The sequence below is a fragment of the Periplaneta americana genome, chromosome 16 (genome assembly GCF_040183065.1).
Source record: "Periplaneta americana isolate PAMFEO1 chromosome 16, P.americana_PAMFEO1_priV1, whole genome shotgun sequence".
NCBI classification, from domain to species: domain Eukaryota; kingdom Metazoa; phylum Arthropoda; class Insecta; order Blattodea; family Blattidae; genus Periplaneta; species Periplaneta americana.
In genome coordinates this window covers 39,992,611-40,013,157 of record NC_091132.1, presented here as the reverse complement: position 1 = coordinate 40,013,157, position 20,547 = coordinate 39,992,611, and the positions used below count along the sequence as shown (strand labels likewise).

Below are 20,547 nucleotides of genomic sequence, written 5' to 3'. Positions count from 1 at the left end.
TGATCCATATAGGAATTGTTATTAATTTAATTTATTTTAAATTATTTCTTTATATATGCATAAAAGTATGAGTAGTTACTAATTAACAGTAAATTGGTATAAGAGACCGTTACTTGCTTTCATTCAATATATGATCCACTTATCTTTGAGATTAAATTAATAAACCTATTTGGAGAGATACTTTTAATTACAATTGGTAAAAAACTAAATATTTTTCTTATTGTGCACTGAAGTATTATGTTTGACATGAAACGATTGAAGTGACATTTATGTTGATTGTAAAATAATAAGTTACCCAGTATTAATTTATTTTACATTTTACTCAATTAATATCAGTTATTCGGCAGAATCTGTGAAAAATAAATTTCATAAACCTCATTGTACAGTTCATAAAAAACAGATTAAGCACACATTCTTGACAACATTTTGTCTCAAATCCTGTTTGAAAAATGAGACCATTTTACACGACAGCATTCTCTAATTTAGTGGTTAATATTGCTGTCATAACTTTTATCATTTGAATGGAATACAGATGAAGTGGTACCCAAAATATTCTGGACTGATGCTATAAAAAATTGAAAAACTCACCACAGCTCCCATTGGCTGCCATCATCCTTGAACTATTGCTTATGGATGCACTGGGTCCTAGCATTTTCCTTTATTGCTGGAACACTCCCTGGAAGTCCATTTCGACGAGAGTATTTTATTATTGCCAGTGATTCATTATGGATGTTCCAAAATATCAAAACGTTCTTTCAGCATGGTCTTCATTTTTGGAAACAGAAAGAATCACATTGGGGTCAAACCCAGCAAGTAAGGAGGATAGGGAACGACAGCTGTAATGTTTCTGATGAAAAACTGCTGGGTGTTGGGCTCTTAGTGAGCTAGGACGTTGTCATGGTGAAGCAGCAGTTCTTGTCTCACCAAAGATTATGATGACTTCTTCTCATATCTTCAAGCAGTCACTGCAAAATATCATGCTAAAAATTGAAATCGATAGTTTGACCAACTATAGTATAGAATTCTTTAGTTGGCAGAGAAATTTAGACAGAGAAAGATATATTTCTTACCTCTCACTCACTCAGTGGCTGACCGGACATCTGCGGGGGGGATGGTGGCAAGAGACAGACACTCTCCATAAAACTATTTGTATGTGCAGTGGCGGATTCTTCTACTTCTACTTCCATGTTGTCATCATCGTCATCGTCATCACTATCAGAGTCCAAACTTATTACGAAACGATCCACCGCTTTGTCAATCATTCCATCCCTTTCCCAATAAAAAATCCTCTTCCTTTTTAACATGTTCACACGCATTTTTCCAATTCTCTGGCGTGAACTTGGACAACGCTTCTTCAAATAATTTTATGACTTCACTGGATTTGAAAGATACATTATGTTTAGCGACATCATTTGTCACTTGTGCCCAGATGAACTCAATGACACTAAAATTACAGTGGTATGGTGCAGTCGCACTACGGTACGCCGGTGTGGTTCACTTTGAGCTGAGGTATCCAGTTCGTACCTTACCATTTTCTCCTTTTTAAAATTTTATTATGTTGTACAATACGATTTTTGTCGCCTTTGGGTCATACTCTATGTTGTTCTGACGTAACCAAGACTGCATGTCTGATTTAGAAGATGCAAAAGTGGGAGCTGTACAGAATGTAAGAGGCGTTGTCCATTACAATGATGCTGTTTTGTGGAATGTTCGGAAGGAGTTTCTTTTCGAACCAATGTTTGAAATTAACGGCGTTCATTTCTTGACTTAAAACTGTGATAGGCATGCACAATAATAAATCGTCCCCCTTTTCCTAAGGGCACGTTCAGAGAAATGCCACCATCGTCACAAATCCAAATTTTGCTCTTCGTGTGATTAATGTTTATCCATGTTTCGTCTAGGTAAATGATAGGGTGGCCAGTTATTCTTAAGTCGCGCATCCTCCTCAAGAAATGGAATCGCTTAGCAATTATGTCGGGTTTCTCTATCAGAAGCTTCCGTCCGAAGTTATTCTTAGCGTAACGGAAATTAAGTTTTTTTAGTCTTTACCGCACCAACCATTTGCTGCCATAAAATAACCCAGACTTATCGAGAGCATCACGAATATCTTCCACACTCGGACTAAAATCAGTCTTGTACAAGGAGTAAATCTGTCTCTTGATGGCGGCCGCAGTGAGTGAGTCTATATTGGTTTTCGTGGGAGATCTTTTCGGCCGCTTTTTGCCCGGAGTTGACACTTTTTTTCCTGATTCATCTGCTTCTCTCTTTTCATTTAGGATACGGTAAACAGTGCGTTCAGATACTCCAAACGCAGCAGGAGTTCGCTTTGCTACTTCGACTATGTTTATTGTAGGGTTTCCGACTTTCAAAGCATCATACTCCTCCACGAAAAACTTATGTACATTGCACACTATTTCCCTGGCGTCAGACTGCAGTGGCGTTCCTCTTGTTCCTGCACCAAGAATCACAAACAGTAGGACAAGTAGGCCTAATATAAAGACAATACTTCTAACATTTTAATTATAAAATTATTATAAGGCCCTTCTCAAACTACACTGAAAAATGTTGTTAACACATAGTTGTAATAACATCCACCACTGACAACCTTTCCAGATGTCCTGGTGAGGGAAGGGGAGGAAAGAAAGAGGAAATGCTGTTCTATACAAGTGTCTTTGTCATAGGATTAGTTCAACTCACCCTCCCTGACCCTTCCCAAGACATCAGGTAGCTCTGCCAACATAGACCTTCCCAAGTATAGGATAAATTCTTTGTGGACAGTAGCTTTTGATCCTTTCCCCCCCTTCCACCATCATTCTTTTCCCTTCTGTTCTTTCTTCCTCCATTATTTAGTAATTTTTTTTTTCAGGTTGGAAGGCCCTGTCGAACCTCAAGAACTCATCTGTCGCCTTCGAACAATTGTGTCTGATAATGAAGTGGCCCTCATTGCTGCGAGAGCTGAAAGGTAATTATTTTCTTTTTCATTTTTATACCATTTATTATTTGTTATATGCTTATTTATTTGTCTATTATTTATTTATGTATCGAACTGCATATTTAATTAATTATTTATTTATTTATTCATTCATTTGTGTCTTTATTTCTTTTTTTGTTTTATTTCCTGAGGCTTGTCAGTAATTTTATGTCCACTCTGGCCATATTACAAGTGTCACGCAAAGCCAACTCTTTGATGGGTTGCCATCTTTGCTTGTTAGCTCATAGGATGTTTCAATTATCTTCACTTCAAACATTGGTCTTATAAAGTGACCAAATATACATGATAGAACAGATGGAACTCTCATGCACACTGCTTCCCGGGTATAATGCCATCATTTATACTGCAGATTCTGAGATTCTATAGGTCTTACTGCCTGACGCTGCCATTGAAAAATAAAACTCTTTTAAAAAAGACTGTTTCTATTTTTCAAATGGAATTAACTGTTTACTATGTGCCAGCCATTAAAATGGATAATGAAGATTGTACTGTAATTCCTTCTTCTAAATAATGAGGAATGTTAAAACTTTAAATAAATAATTAAAATTATATAGAAGCAAAAAGTAAAATCATCCCTACTACAAGGACATAGAGCCCCACAAAGATAGTGGGTGGTTAAGGCTCCTATCTCTGCAGACAATCAGTAAATACAGTAGAACTTGGTTATAACGACATCCAAGGGACCTTAAACATTATGTTGTTATAAACGAGTGTCGTAGTAACCAAGATTAGTATTATCAGTCTAGTGAGGTGGAAAATTAAAAATAACAAACTTAATTAGGCTTATTTTAGATTTATGTATTCACTTTTAAGCCTACCATGAACAAAATAAAGTGCACGTACAATTATAAATACAGTATTCTGTATTAAAACAGTTTGTTCCGTACTCAATAAACTTCTTTACTTAGGAGTCAAGTAATCAGTCATTTTACTCTGTTGTCTCATACTTGCCAAATACACGCTTTCTAAATTACGTTGTACGAGTAGCCTATGTTCATAATTTCAGTTACAATTTCACTGCTCCCTCCTTTAGCTTCGATCCATTCTGTTCAAATACAGCAACAATTTTATCCTTGCTCTTCCAAATCGTTTGAATTGTGAAATTAACTAGGCCAAACTCACGACACATGTAAGCTTTTTAAATTCCATTCTCAATTTGATGAATCCCTTTAACTTTTTCTTCCAATGTTAAAACTTTTCTTTTAGTGGCCATACTGCGTTAAAATGCGTCCATTTAGTGAAAACTTCCTATTGAAATTGATCGCACGCAGCTACCGTTAATACCACATGAATTCGGGCGGGTTACAATGTGGTGGAGGATCTGCCTGCATTTCAGGGGTCTATGACAGAAGGGGACAGTTAAGAATTTGCCAGGTTACCAGATTTCAACAAAATATATCTTAAAATGCTTTGGTTCTTAGAAAATCATATTCCAAACTGAGGTTGAAAATGACGTTATATGCGAGGTAGACGCATATACGTTTGTCGTATTAAGCAAGGTAGAAAAGCATATGTCTTATGGGGAATTAGTTGGACCACAGAATATTTGACGTTATAGGCGGGGTGCCGCACAAAACGAGGTCGCTATAACCAAGTTCTACTGTATTACTACCAGTGGTGATGTCAGTCCTACATATGTACCACCTTTACCCCTAAGGAAAACTCTCTGGTACTTTTTATTAAGACACTGATCCGACTCTGGGAGCATTAGGTCATTTGAAAAATCCATGACTCCACCGGTAATCGAACTCGTAACTTTTGGTCATTTGAAAAATTCATAATTCCACCGGTAATCGAACTCGCGACTTTTGGCTTTGTAGTATAGTGTCTTAATCAATAAGCTACCTATCACATGCCCCTTAAAATTATACACCTATTCCAATGTTGTACTTAAGGAAATCCATTCGGGTATTCAGCTGAGAAAGATTAGTAATACAGTGCCCTTATCTAAATTACGAATGCTGCACAAGGTTAGATTAGTAATTAGGTTGCCATCTTTGAGCTTCCAGTCCATCTCTTCTGTATACTACCCCACAAACAGGAATTTACTTGTAAAATAATGTCTACCAATTTATGATTTTAAATAATTGTTCAACTAAATTAAACATTTACTTTTTGACATAGGGTTGAGCGCAATTTTAATCAGACATTGAGACAGCAGCAAGACCAAGCATATCTTGAGTCTCTTAGAGCAGATCAAGAGAAAGAACGTCGACGATGTGAAGAACGAGAAAGACGTGAAGGAGAAGCAAGACAGCAGAGAGAGAAAGAATTAGAGGAACAGTATCGCAGAGAGGTCAGAATATACAGTATTCTGTAATCTGTATTCCTTACTTAATTCACGAGTGATTTTATGTTCATTTGGAAATTTTCTGTAGGAAGGTTAGAATTCTGTTCTTTTTTTTTGTAGGAAATCAGGCGACAAAAAGTTGAATATCAAATACGTGTCCCAGAAGAACCTACAGCAGATCATCCAGATGCAGTTCACATTGTTATCAAACTTCCAAATGGGACTCGTCTTGAACGGCGTTTCTTGAAGAATCATTCCCTTGAGGTAACGGCTGCTTCATGTTGTTTGATGCTTTACTATGCTACATTTAAGAATGAATGATAAAATAATATAATTACAGTATACTTTTTCAGTTCTTTATTGTCACACAATTTACAGATGGTACACATTGTAAGCTCCATAATATCAAGTGAATTAAATTAAGCCTGGTTTCTAGAATGACAGTCATCTATACATAAACAGTGACCTGTGATTTATCATGCAGATACAGTAACGTGCAAATTAATCCGAACAACGTAATTACTTACGCAAAAACACTCAAACAGGATAAAAAAAAAGGATCTAAGACATACCTCAGTAATCTATGTGGCCTCCCTTGTTCCTAATAACAGCTCTGAGACGATTTGGCATGGATTCCACTAATTTCCCACAAATATTCTTCATTTCTTCATCGCGAAACCATACACCAATGAGGGCAGAAATCATCTTCTTCTTTGTAGAACAATCCATTTTTTGCATTCTTCTTTTGCAAATTGACTACAAGTTCTCAATGGGGTTGATGTCGTGTGAGTTGCCTGGCCAGGGGAGTACCTGAATATTCTTCTTGTTGAAGAATTCTGTAGTTTTTCGAGACGTATGGCATGGTGCCAGGTCTTGTTGGAACACACCTCTGCCATCCGGAAATGATTTTTGCAGCTGGGGTACGATTCTGGTTTCCAATAAGTGAATATATTTGTCAGAATTCATCATTCCCTTGATAGGTATTAATGCTCCAGGCCCTTCATGTGTAAAACAACCCCAAAACATTACTTTAGGGGGGTATTTGGGTGCTTGTTGGAGATGAGCTGCTGTTACTTTTTCGGATCCTTTCCGTACGTAAGAAACACAGTGGCCGTGGACCTCGAAATGAGACTCATCAGAAAAAAGTACATTCTTCCAGTCATTCACTGTCCAGTGTTGATGTAATTTTGCCCACATTAAGCGTTTTTTGCACATAACAGGGGTTAGCAGTTGCTTCTTAATAGGCTTACGAGCCCTTCGTCCAGCTTCCAAAAGCCTACGCCACATTGTTGTGACGTGAATATTCGCCCCATTGGTAGCCATTAACTCGCGGGTTAAGTCGACAGCAGTTAGTGTAGGATTTAATTTACTTTTCCTGACAATTAAACAATCATCTGCCACAGTTTCCTTTTTTCTGGGGTGTGATGGATCCAGTCTCCCTGTATCGTTTTATGATCGAATTAACAGTAGCCAAACTGATGTGACATTCTGCAGCAATTTGCATCTGTGTCATAGAAGAATGCTCTGCTAATGTTATAATTTTGGACCGTTTTCGTGGAGTTGTATCCATTTGTGAAGACGACAGAATGTACACAGGATTGCAGTATTAAGTCTTCAACACAACTGAAATGCTTATAAGTACAAAACGACAGGCAAAATGTCATATATTATAAAAAAAATAATAATGACAGACCTTCGACAATGGAATTACACGTACTACAGATGTCAATTAAAGCGGTATGAGCAGCTGTGAGGCCAACAATGACAGAAAATGTAAAAATATGTTGTGTTCGGATTAATTTGCACGCTACTGTATATTTAAAATGAGCTTCTGAAACAACAGTTATTTTTTATGTAAGTTAAGTAAATATTCTACTTTTACTATGACATATTGGAATATTTGTGTTTATAAAGATAATTCATCTATTTCATCAACTTCAAATTCTATATCATTGGGTAAGAACTGGACAATTGAGCAGCTCAGTGTGGGAACAATGTTATTTCGGAACAGTTCCAAAATAACTGTTGTGTTATTTTTTATCCATCTCTAGCATGGCTTAATCGAGGGTGCGGAATATTCAAGACGACACGGTACTCTCATTATTATATGTACTCTTTCACACTAAGAAATAAAAACTAGTAAAATGTCATTCCTATTTACCTCGGTGTTCCTGTTCACCCTGTTTTTCGGTATTCATGTTATGTGACTGTTAGATCTTCACACTACAGCCCAGGAAATGTACCGAATTTAATGATTCTGTTTGTTCTTTGCTGGAGTGTTCATTGCATATTTTATAGTTAATCTTTCACTAATCTTTCAACAATTGGCTCTCTTCTGACAAACGAAGAATTTTACAGACTGTACAAAAGAAACCAAATGACCTAGAAATGTACAAAACCTTGCCCAGACATGTTCAAACATTTTTAACACTCAATTTAGGCAAAAGTAACTACCAAATATTTTCACTTGGTAAAAAAGAAATAGAATTCAATATCCAATACAATGGCCAACACCTCCCTAGGACTTATGAATCCAAATATCTTGGAGTTATTTTCGACAGTAAGTTAACATGGAACAACCATTTGAAATATATTTCTGAAAAAGCTCGTAAAAGATTCTCCCTTCTGAAAAGACTAGCAGGAAAGAAATGGGGTTGCTCTAGAAATATTTTGAACACTACATACAAAATGTTTATACAGCCAGTGCTGACGTACTGCAGAGAAATTTTAATTACTTCTCCTTTCATAAACGAAATAGAATGTGTTCAAAACCAAGCTCTCAGGCTCATCACTGGTGGAATCAAAACAACTCCAATAGATTCTATGAGATTCCTCACTAATATTAACAGCATCAAAATGATAATAGAAGAAAAAGCACTGATTCAATATGAAAAACTTATCAGATTACCAGGAAACAATTGGCATTCATACAGTCCTCTCCGTAGATTAAAAACTCAAAAAAGTTTCATATCCATGGTTCAAGAATTAAAACAGAAAATCAACATCCCGAATTTAAAAGAAAACTTACAAATTAAACCAAATCCTTTAACGCTATTAAATAGAGTATAATCTAAATTTAACACAAGAAATACTGAAATCAGAAGTAAACACTGAAATAATGAAACAATTGTCTTTAGAGACAATTAATATTAGGTACCCTCCACAAAATTGGCTTCTCCAGGGAACAAGGTGCAGGTGCAGGTGTTACGTGCTGTCTCTTCTCACTTTATAGATCTCTTGGATATGGAACAACAAGCTTTGATGGAGAAATCACTGCAATAAGTGAAAGTCTCAGGAATCTTCTCTGCCACATCAATAAATTTAAAAATGCAGTTATATTGTCAGACTCCAAAGCAGCTATTCTTTCAATAGTCTCTAGACACACACCTTCATCTCAAACAGCAGAAATAACTAAAATGCTCTCTCAACTAATAACACTCAATAAAAGAATTGTATTCCAATGGATACCATCCCATTGTGGAATCCTGGGAAACGAGAATGTGGATGCTTTAGCAAAGAAGGGGAGCACTGCTACTTACAGACCTGTTACTAAATCTACGTATTACTCTGTGAAAAGTTTTATTAAATCTACATACTTAGACTTCAACAAACAAAATTTGATAACACAATCTCAACTGAAAAAAATGGAACTCTCTGCATCATAATCTACAGTTAATTCCCAATTTACCATGCAAATCATCTGTAGCTGCATTTAGATTGGCAACAGGCCATGACTGTTTGGCCAAGCATCTGCATAGAATTGGAATATATCAGTCTCCTAGCTGCCCATTGTGCAACTCAAATCAAGAAATGGATTCAGAACATCTCAAAATCTGTGCGTCAGTGGCTAACCATGACAATATCTTTGAGAAATATTGGTGTGCAAGAGGTCAAATGACTTTATTGTCAAATGCCTGGCATTGGAAAACAACAACAACATTTTTAACAAGAGCCAGAACAGGTCACATTGTCTCACAATTGTACCTACACCGATTTCACATTTCTGATAATCCTATTTATCTGTGGTGTAATAATCATGATGAAGATCTAAAACACATTCTTCTATACTGTCCATCCATAAACCACAAAAGAAGTAAATTAAAATCATCAGTACCAGTTGCAGAAGACACAGCCCTGCAGTATATATTGACTACACCCAACCCTGGCTACTAGCAACAGGCATCTATAATGAACACCGATCAAAATACCCCTCATTTCTCGTGAAAAACAACAACTGAATAGACTACAGTGGACTGTATTGGACTTTATGTTGTCAGCAAACATCTGGACACATTAAGAGGATTGATTGATTTCACTAATGCCGTCTCATTACTAACTAGTACTGTATAACTAATTTCATTATTTTCTGTTTACTTTTTGTAGCAGTTTATGAAATAGAATTAATAGTTTTACTCATCTCTTTTTCTTATTTTTATTAATTTTTTTTTTCAGGCTGTGTTCTACTACGTATTTTGTCACCCTGCATCTCCAGATACATTTGAGATTGCCACCAATTTTCCTAAACGAGTCCTAAATTGTGGACCTCAAGAAGACGGGAGTCAAGTTCAGACATTGCAAGAAGCAGGCCTTCGTTGTCGTGAAGTTCTGTTTGTTTATGACTTAGAAGCATGATGTTCTTTTCTGAAGCTTGTACAGAAAGACAGCAGTGAAGATTTGTGGTGTTTCAAAACTAGACTTTGTTTGTATGATGGTGACAAGGTGGACAAAGGTAACATCATTCTTTTCTCGAAACTTTTGTTCCTTACATAAACACTTATTTTTACGTACGTATGCAAAAACACATTGTGCTGTAGACTCCCGATTATGATGGTAATATGGCAGGTATACAAAATTCTTTAATGTAATTGCGATACGGCACTAGAATTTCTTGTTGTAGTGTCCATTGTCAGTTTGTTGTGCTGGTGAAGATGATTTTTTTTATTTGGATATTATAGCCAGATGCATTAATGAGAATTATTAAAATTCATAGTTTAATAAAAAAATTTGACATTTTATGATGTTTTAGGGCGAAATACCTTTTCAGCATTCTCATTACGTGTATTGAATTTAAGTGTAATGAATTTTGTGATACAAGACTGCAGTCAGCAGATTGTTTAATGTTGTGTCAATGAGTGGCAGAAAAGAACTGTGTTTGCTTTCTTTTTTAACTACAACTGTTATTACTGTGCATTTCTATTAAATTTCCACATATAAAACATTCTACAGTAATAATACTGTTTTGCCAAGTTCAAGTTATTTCAAATAATATGATCTTATTATGACTGAGTGTGTGTAAATATTAATTAATATTCCTCAACATACTGTTATCCTAATCTTGTAATCACAGCCTCAGTCTTCTCAATGTGTCTGCATGCAGTTACATATTAGTTTCTTATTTTTATGCCATAAATAGTGAAATATTAATTTAATACTAAAAATCTGGAGTCTACGGTACTTTAAATAGTTTCAGTTTTTTTATTTGTATATGATTATATGTAAAAAATTGGAAGGAATGTAATGATAAGATGGCATAAAAATAAGTGCTCAAATACATTGCTAGAACTGATTATTATGAAGCTTCATAATTTGTGGTAGTGCAATAGACAATCACACTTCAGCACAAATGGAAGTAATGACAATTCTTAGATGTTGATTGCACTTTATTTTAATTTATTGTAAATAGTTTATTGTAGATTTACAAAAAAAAAATTAGTAAAACAGCACTTTTTTACAGATTACTTTGTCAAAATAGGCTTCATACTTTTTTCTTTATTCAAAGATAGTGCAATAAATAATATTTGTTTAATGCAGAATGACATTTAACGACCAGTTTTGCATGTATTCTAGTTTGTGAAATTGTAAGATGGATCTCATTTTTAGTATGTCTGTTGATTTGCTTTTCTCAACAGCTCTTGATTTTTTATATAACTTGTAATCAAAGCAGCTATTAAATAGCTGATGCATTCATAACATTATTCCAATTCTTACACGAATGTAACATTTAAATACAAGGAAATGCCATTCCAACTAATGCTTTTTTATAAGAGACAATATTAACCCCACCTTTTTTTAAATCATAGAATGTTTTAAGAACATTGTAACACTAAATTATAAGGAATGATGAAGCTAAAAATGTAGTTAACTCTCATGGAAATTTATGCTGTTTCTTTCTACATTGTACTTAATAATGCTTTATTATTTAATAATGTTCATCAGACTTTCACCCTGTGCTCAAGAGATAATGAGTAAGAGAATTGTAGGAAAGTATAATCATTTACATAAGATTTGTAGTTCATTGCAAAGAAAAATAGTACAGTGAAACCTGTTCAAATCGGAACTTGAATAATCCGGAATCCTGTCTATTTCGGAACAATTTATTGGTCTCGGCGAAATTTGTATGTATTATGTGTAATTTTTCCTGAATAAAACGGAAACTGTCCAACGCGGAAACGGAAACTGTCTGCTACTGTTCAAAACAGAAACTATATTTTGAAACAGCGTGTAATTTCAAGGAATATACGAAATATGTAGGCCACTAAGATAAAAACAACTGTTCTTTGCAAAATTTTAGAGGGTACGAGGGTGTGTTGGCCTGTCGGTCATAAATTTTATTACCCTGTTGACTAGGCAGACGAGTCCCTTCAAAGATTTTCAATGCTTCACACCTGTATACTGTCGTAGCTAAACAGAGCGCAAGTGTAGTGATTTTCAGGTAAAAAAAAAAGTTGCATAAAATGCGGCATTAACATTAAGTGATGAAGTAAAAGTTATCGAGATAAAGGAAAATTAGAAACAAAGTTTATGTGAATTAATGTTGAAGTTCAGTGGAAAACTCAGGTGTAACACTTTAAAAATTAAAGATCATAATGAGTGAGTGGCTTGCGGCCGATATTGATGACAAAAAAGAAACCAGAAAGCAACTGTTTATGTGAAAATAAATGAACTGTTGTGAGAGTGAGTTCTTCATGATCTTTCAAAGAACAAGCCAATTTCTGGATTTATTCTGCAAAGCAAGCTATTGAACTGGGAAAGAAATTAAATAAACCAGAATTCAAGGCTTCTAATAGATGGCTCTTAGTCCAATTAATTAATAATGTAGTGATATGCAGTACAGTATTAGAGTATAGTGTTAGATATTAAATAGGATGAGATTAGTAAACTTTAGTAATGATTAATGAGTGAGTTACGATAATATTTATACAGAAAATGAGATTTTAATCAAGATGATTCACCAACGGAATAAGCGACAGAAAGCTGATTTAATGTGATTAGTGTTAAACGGAATATTTTGTACTTCTTGCAATTTGCGGCATGCCATTTTGTTTTTCATGTATACGAATGACAAAATATTCCATTTTAATGTCACACCTGAATAATACGGAAACCTGTCCACAACGGAAAAAAAATTAGGACCATGTCACTTCCGTCTTGAACAGGTTTCACTGTATTACATAACACAATAATCAGACAGTTATTTATTGATATACACTGGAGTCAATTATATTATATATTTCCATTACTTACAGTATACAAGAGAATTTGTTGATAATACCAGTATGATTGTCTGTACAGACTCAGAAACAAAATTTGGGCCACCTGAATTTTCCAAATTCCAGTTATAACATACTGCACATGCTCAGTAGTAAGCACACAGCATGTGCAGTTTGTATATTAATGGCTTACGGGTATTACACAAAACTAATGATCCTTACATTACTTCCACTAGGGACCTTATTGAGGAGTGTAAAGCATGTTTAAATAGCCTTAAATTAACTCCTGCAAATTCTTTTTTAAATAATCGTGAAAATTTTGTGGACTCTCGAAAAGTTAGAGACGCTTTAAGAGAAAAAGAATTTGAAAATTGGTGTACATTGCAACAAAAGGGTAAAGGAGTGATTCTTAACAAAGAGTTTCCCCCAGCAAACAGCTGGATAAGAAATCACAAAGGTCTAACCCTCTCGGAATGGATAGACGCCCTTAAAATGGTAGGCTATGTCGCTCCGGTCCGAGCTGTACTGGGTAAAAGTCGGGCTGGTACCCGCTGTAGGTGCTGTCTCAGCGAGATTGAAACTCTTCCCCATATCCTTGGCTTCTGCCCTTATAGTGAGGCCCTTCGTAACATCCGTCACCATGCTGTCCGTTCTATGCTGCCGAGGCACTGAAGGAAGTAGGGTTTACAGTCCAAGAGGTGCAGGGACTAGCCACACAAGGAAGTGTTCGGCGAATTGATATCATTGCCATTAAGAACAACTCGGCATACATTCTTGATCCCACCATCAGATTTGAGACACATGCAGATCAACCTCATGAGGTGGACAGTGAAAAGAAACTGATCTATGAACCAACAATCCCGTTCTATAAAGATAAATATTAGCCTGTCCCACATTGATGTAATAGGTCTCATGGTGGGAGCAAGAGGTACCATACCCTCCTTCTTTGCCAACAAATGTAAAAACATGGGGCTAACACACAGCATTGTGAAAGAAATAGCCATTAGTGCCCTCAAAGGATCGGTTCAGATATTGAGAAATCATTTGTATGGGAGTGATAATGGAAATTTCAAGTTATCTTAACCGATGGCTGTTGATTGGTTTAAATATCAATGCCAATACGTAAATCCGTACTATTATTTTTCTCGCATTATATGGTATTCATATCATTCTAACCTGTCTGATGATATTTTTTTTCCCCATTTTTTTTCCCCCTTTCTTAACTGTAAATGAGCACAAACGCTACTTAGGTGTAAATTTTTCTGACATTTTGTATATTCGATTCCCTCATCGTTTCAAATGCATATCATTTTACCTTTCAGGTCCGTTTCCAAATTATATGTAATACGCTTTGTCAAATCTGGCAACCTTTTCATAAGGGAAGCTAACTTTCATCTTCTTCTTGAACCTTGGAAAATTCAGGTGGCCCAAATTTTGTTTCTGGGTCTGTACAAACTTACAGACACATGTTTTGCCATCCGTAAAGAAGTCTTATTTGACAGGCATTTAAATAAAGGCTTATATCCTATTGTGAATTTATTGATAGAACTTTAGTGCACATAGTTTTCTGGTAAGTTGCTAATGAGACTAAATGCAAGAAACTCAGTCTTTTCCTTCTTGCATTCATGGCATCATACTCATAAGAAGTCAGTGTTCAACATTATATCCTGAACAATATGATGTGGAGGTTTTTACTGACGTTTCTGATTCATTTTCTCATGTAAAAATCCATACGGTGTCAAGAATGGAATAACAGATGCATTTCATAACATTTATGCTGCTACCAATAGTAGGAAAAGACTCGACAATTCAGAACTACCAGAATTCAGATTGAGGTAGTTTACCAAACTCAGTTTATGTCGTGCATGATCACCGCAAAAACTTATGGAGAACCATAAGATTATTATTTACACAAATAAATCTTGTAGTAAAACACCACACACAGTACGAGTATTTTACAACAGCTTACAACATCAAGAGAGTCATTTTCAACTGGGCCATAAGCTAAAGTGAAGTTAAAACTATGACTCCTCCAAACGCATGGAATAAACTTTTATGCTCGACCATGCCGAAATGTAGTAATTATACACCTGGTAGCAGTCCTTTAATGCATGTCATTAAAGTACACCTACTCATTAAAGTACAGGTGTTTTCAGCCAATGACAACTCAGCTTACAGGTGTTCAGCCAATAACGAGTCAGCTTTGTACCGTTATAAAACCGCAAGTATCGATTATTCTCGGATATGCAATCGAAAGAGAATTAGCGAAAAGTCACGGAGGCTGGAAATCCAATACTGTCGCAGAAGGTTATGTTCTGTTACTATAATAATTAGCGTTAATTGTAAATAATATTCAAATAAATTCAATTTGTCATCTCGTTTTTCAATGTCGAATTCAGTAATCAAGATTATACCAAGTTTAATGGGATTACACAAGATCAATGACATTATTGTTCCTCGGAAAAAATCAGTACTTTCGCGTCTGCGCACATCTCACAATTCACGACCTAGAACAAGGTCACTTCCGATCTTGTCAGATACAAATAAAATGTATCTGAATAATTTCAAGTTAGAAATATGGTCGAGCATAAAAAGTTGTGTGAAACTCGCCTATAATGGTAATTAAGAAGCTCGTATGAAAATTATGAAACTTGCTTGCTCTCGTTTCATAAACATCCATACTCGCTTCTTAATTACTATCATTATATGATAAAGAAACAGAGTTTGGTCTTGAAGAAATAGAAGATTAAATTTCCTGGGCATGTTTTGGAGCTACAATCACGCATAATATTTGTGACTGGTTGGATCTTTGGGATTCATGTCCTCTTAAAATAATTTGGTATCAGATCGAGGGTATTTTGCATATAATTTTTCCCAATGAATTATAAAATTTACCTTTTTGTTCTTTTTCTGATAGATAGATAAAAGTTTATTTCACTGTTTGGCAATCTGTTGTTAGAGGTTTAGCTCTCTTAACTGACAATGAAATCATTTCCCAATAGAGTAAAACCCCTTTTTAACAAATCTCTGGAGACTAATTATTTTTCCCTTAAATGCGAATTTTTCCTGAAAAGGGCTTTTCATTTAATATAAGCAAAGAAATTCTATTGTGTGTATGTGTATAATTATCTTTAAATTTAAACTAATGTCCACGATAAGTAACTGTGCAATAAGTTCGCAGGGAAAGAGTGAAATATTAATACGTTAAACACTTATTTCCTCATAAATTACATTCCTACAACAAAATTTATAGCTTTGTTAATAAAAAATGAAATCATAATGAAATCTGTAAGAGAGAATTACTAATTTATGTTACATAAATATTTAAATTTCTAGGTTTAATGTACCTAATGGCACTTAACGAAGTTTATTCCTGAAATCATTCTTGGTAAAAAAAATTCTTATGACGTTGCTTTGATTGTGTAGCAATACTGATGTTTCCCATTTTGAGAAGACATGTATCACTATGGACCAGACTGGCTATCTACACTACGCAGTCTTATAAAATGTACGAGGGGGATCCAGGAAATAACGACCGTTTTGTTGTAATAATTAAAAAAAAAATATTTATTTGAAAAAAACAAAGTCTGTTACATAACTGAAGCTTCCTTTACTTCTCTACATAATCACCACCTACATTCAAACATTTGTCGTATCTGTTCACTAGCTTTAGAATTCACGTGTTATACTCCTCTGCCACCAGTGCATTAAGCCAGTTGTTCACTGTCTTCTTCAACTCTTCATCACTTCCAAAACGCATACCACCCAGAAAGTCTTTCAGCTTAGTGAAAAGGTGAAAATCGCTAGGAGCAAGGTCTGGACTATAGGGCGGATGATCAAAGATTTCCCAACCGAATTGATCCAGCAATTCTCGAGTTGAAGCAGCAGTGTGCGGGCGGGCGTTGTCGTGAAGAAGCACAACTCCTCTCGAAAGCATTCCTCGCCTCTTGTTTTGGATGGCTCGCCGTAGTTTTCGTGAAGTCTCACAATAACGATTTGCATTGATCGTAGTGCCTTTTGGCATGAAATCCAGCAAAAGAACACCTTTGCGATCCCAAAAGACAGTAGCCATGACTTTTTGTGTTGAGAGAGTCTGTTTGAATTTTCTCTGTTTCTTGGGTGATGAGGGATGATGCCACTGACGTGATTGGCGCTTGGTCTCTGGGGTGTTGTGAGACACCCAGGTCTCATCACCAGTCACAATTTGATCAAGAAAGGCGTCTCCATCTGTGTGATATCGCATCAAGAATGTCAATGCTGAGGCCATTCTCTGAGTTTTGTGTTGGTCACTCAGTTGCCGTGGAACCCATCATGCACAGATTTTGTGGTAGCCAAGATGTTGCGACACAATTTCACCAAGCAAAGAACGAGAAATGTCAGGAAAGGCAATATGCAATTCGTCGAGTGATGTGCGCCTGTCTTGCAAGATTCTGTCATTCACTTTAGTCTTCAGGTCTTCTGTGATGAGTGATGAGCGTCTGGGTTGAGTTTCATCGTGGACATTTGTTCGCTCATTGTTGAACATTTCGCACCATTTTCTCACATTTCTTTCATTCATTACAGTATCACCATACACTTCTTTCAATTGCCGGTAAATTGCTGCAGGTTTCAAATGTCGGGCATTCAAAAATCGAATCACACTCCTCACCTCACAGTCGGCGGGATTATCAATCACGTCGTTCATTTTGAAGTAACACAAAATGCACAATGGCGACTTGTTGCAACCAGTACTCACAACATTATGAGAACACATGTTAAGGAAGCCAGTTGACCTTCAAACAAGGAAGGGGAGTCAGCTGCACGGCGGGTATGCGCGAACGGTCGTTATTTCCTGGATCCTCCTTGTATGAATCTAGTGCTCAGAATTTAATAACAAAGTCATTTTCCTTCTTCATTCCCAGTATTTAGTGGTGGATATTTAGTAATTTTGGTTCTTCACAATTTATCAAATACTGTTTCACTTTTGCTAAAGATACAAATAGCTTAATTACATATATTTCTTTCAAGGTTGCACCATATGTTATTTCCCCTGCTTTCACTGTAAATACTGGCAAATTTGTCTAGTGGCATATTTAGGCGATTTACAAGGGGGGAAGGAAGGTGTTCGAGAATAAGGTGCTTAGGAAAATATTTCGAGCTAAGAGGAATGAAGTTACAGGAGAATAGAGAAAGTTACACAACGCAGAACTGCACGCATTGTATTCTTCAACTAAAATAATTAGAAATATTATCCAGACGTTTGAGAGGGCAGGGCATGTAGTATGTATGGGTGAATCCAGAAATGCATATAGAGTGTTAGTTGGAAGACCTGAGGGAGAAAGACCTTTGGGGAGGCCGAGACATACTAGATGGGAAGATAATACAGTGAAACCTGTTCAAATTGGAACCTGAATAATCCGGAATCCTGTCTATTTCGGAACAATTTATTGGTTCCGGCGAAATTTGTATGTATTATGTATAATTTTTCCTGAATAAAACGGAAACTGTCTACTACTGTTCAAAACGGAAACAATATTTTGGACACACTATATTTTGTAATTATATTTTGAAACAGTGTGTAATTTCAAGGAATATACGAAATATGTTGGTCACTAAGATGAAAACAAGTTTTCTTTGCAAAATTCTAGAGGGTACGAGGGTGTGTTGGCCTGTCGGTCATAAATTTTATTACCCTGTTGACTAGGCAGACGAGTTCCTTCAAAGATTTCAATGCTTCACACCCGTATACTGTCGTAGCTAAACAGAGCGCAAGTGTACTGATTTCCAGGTAAAAAAAAAAAAAGTTGCATAAAATGTGGCATTAACATTAAGTGATGAAGTAAAAGTTATCGAGATAAAGGAAAATTAGAAACAAAGTTTATGTGAATTAATGTTGAAGTTCAGTGGAAAACTCAGGTGTAACACTTTAAAAATTAAAGATCGTAATGAGTGAGTGGCGTGCGGCCAATATTGGTGACACAAAAGGAACCAGATAGCAACTGTTTATGTGGAGATAAATGAACTGTTGTGAGAGTGAGTTCTTCATGACCTTTCAAAGAACAAGCCAATTTCTGGATCTGTTATGCAAAGCAAGCTATTGAACTGGGAAAGAAATGAAATAAACGAGAATTCAAGGCTTCTAATGGATGGCTCCTAGTCTAATTAATTAATAATATGCAGTGATATGCAGTACAGTGTTAGATATTAAATATAATGAGATTAGTAAACTTTAGTAATGTTTAATGACTAATGAGTGAGTTACGATAATATTTATACAGAAAATGAGATTTTAATCAAGATGATTCACCAACGTAATAAGCGACAGAAAGCTGGTTTAATGTGATGAGTGTTAAATAGAATATTTTGTACTTCTTGCAGTTTGGGACATGCCATTTTGTTTTTCATGTATATGAATGACAAAATATTTCATTTTAATGTCATACCTGAATAATACGGAAACCTGTCCACAACGGAAAAAAAATTAGGACCATGTCACTTCCGTCTTGAACAGGTTTCACTGTATTAAAATGGATTTGAGGGAGGTAAGATATGATGCTAGGGACTGGATTAATCTTGCTCAGGAAAGGGACCAATGTCGGGCTTATGTGAGAGCGGCAATGAACCTCTGGGTTCCTTAAAAGCCAATGTAAGTAAGTAACTACAACGGGGAAATTATCTCTTATTTCACTGGATTTGCTTAGAAACGTATTTGTGAATATAAACGACTATGCTTCCAAACAATTACAGTATCACTACATTTTATTGAATAGCCTATTTTTTCTGACTACAGTTGTTCAGTCTTGACACACCTGTTGTTCATTTATTTAATTATAAAAAGTTCAGATTATATATTCAGGCACGTCATTAGCTGAACATCTAGAGCATCTGCTTTCCACGCTGGTAACCTGAGTTCGAATCATGGTGGGCCCAAGTAGAATTTGTGGTGAACAAAAATGGTGCTTGGTTGTAAGTTTGTTTCCCCTACTGGCATTCCACCATTGCTGCATTAATCACCATCATCATCATGCAGTGCTAAGTAGTTTGCCTCCATGGTGCATCGAAGGTAATATCTACAGCAGCAAAGATAACTACACCTTCGACGAATTGCTCGTAGATGTGGATGTTTGGATGTATGACGCAAAATCAAGTGCCATTATTTAAAAAAAAATACATATTTACGACAGGTAAGAAGGTAAAGATACTGTAACTTTCGAGGAATATCACTTTTGTTGACGTAGTACAAAATTTTGTCCAATATTCTTTTGAGAAGATTAACTCCATATGTAGATAAAATTATTGTGGATCATCAGTGTGGTTTTAGACGTAAAAGATCAACTACTGACCAGATATTTTGTATTCGACAGATAATGGAGAAAAAATGGGAGTATAAGGATACAGTACATCAGTTATTCATAGATTTCAAAAAGGCATATGACTCAGTTAAGAGAGAAGTTTTATATGATATTCTTATTGAATTTGGTATTCCGAAGAAACTAGTTCGATTAATTAAAATGTGTCTCAGTGAAACGTACAGCAGAGTTGATATAGGTCAGTTTCTGTCAGATGCTTTTCCAATTCACTGTGGGCTAAAGCAAGGAGATGCACTATCACCTTTACTTCTTAACTTTGCTCTAGAGTATGCCATTAGGAAAGTTCAGGATAACAGAGAGGGTTTGAAATTGAACGGGTTACATCAGCTGCTTGTCTATGCGGATGATGTGACTATGTTAGAAGAAAATCCACAAACGATTAGGGAAAATACGGGAATTTTACTGGAAGCAAGTAAAGAGATAGGT

The 20,547-nt window shown here is 35.7% G+C and overlaps 1 protein-coding gene across 1 annotated transcript in view; it reads left to right on the top strand.

Moving 5' to 3' along the window:
* Faf2 (Fas-associated factor 2) overlaps positions 1 to 11,309 on the top strand; it is a 28,171-nt gene extending 16,862 nt beyond the window's left edge. The window contains exons 5-8 of the mRNA XM_069815169.1: positions 2,867 to 2,962; positions 5,117 to 5,288; positions 5,403 to 5,546; positions 9,735 to 11,309. Coding sequence (XP_069671270.1) covers positions 2,867 to 2,962; positions 5,117 to 5,288; positions 5,403 to 5,546; positions 9,735 to 9,914 — 592 coding nt within the window. The 3' untranslated portion in view covers positions 9,915 to 11,309. The remainder of the gene's footprint in view (positions 1 to 2,866; positions 2,963 to 5,116; positions 5,289 to 5,402; positions 5,547 to 9,734) is intronic.
* Positions 11,310 to 20,547: the final 9,238 nt, after the last annotated feature.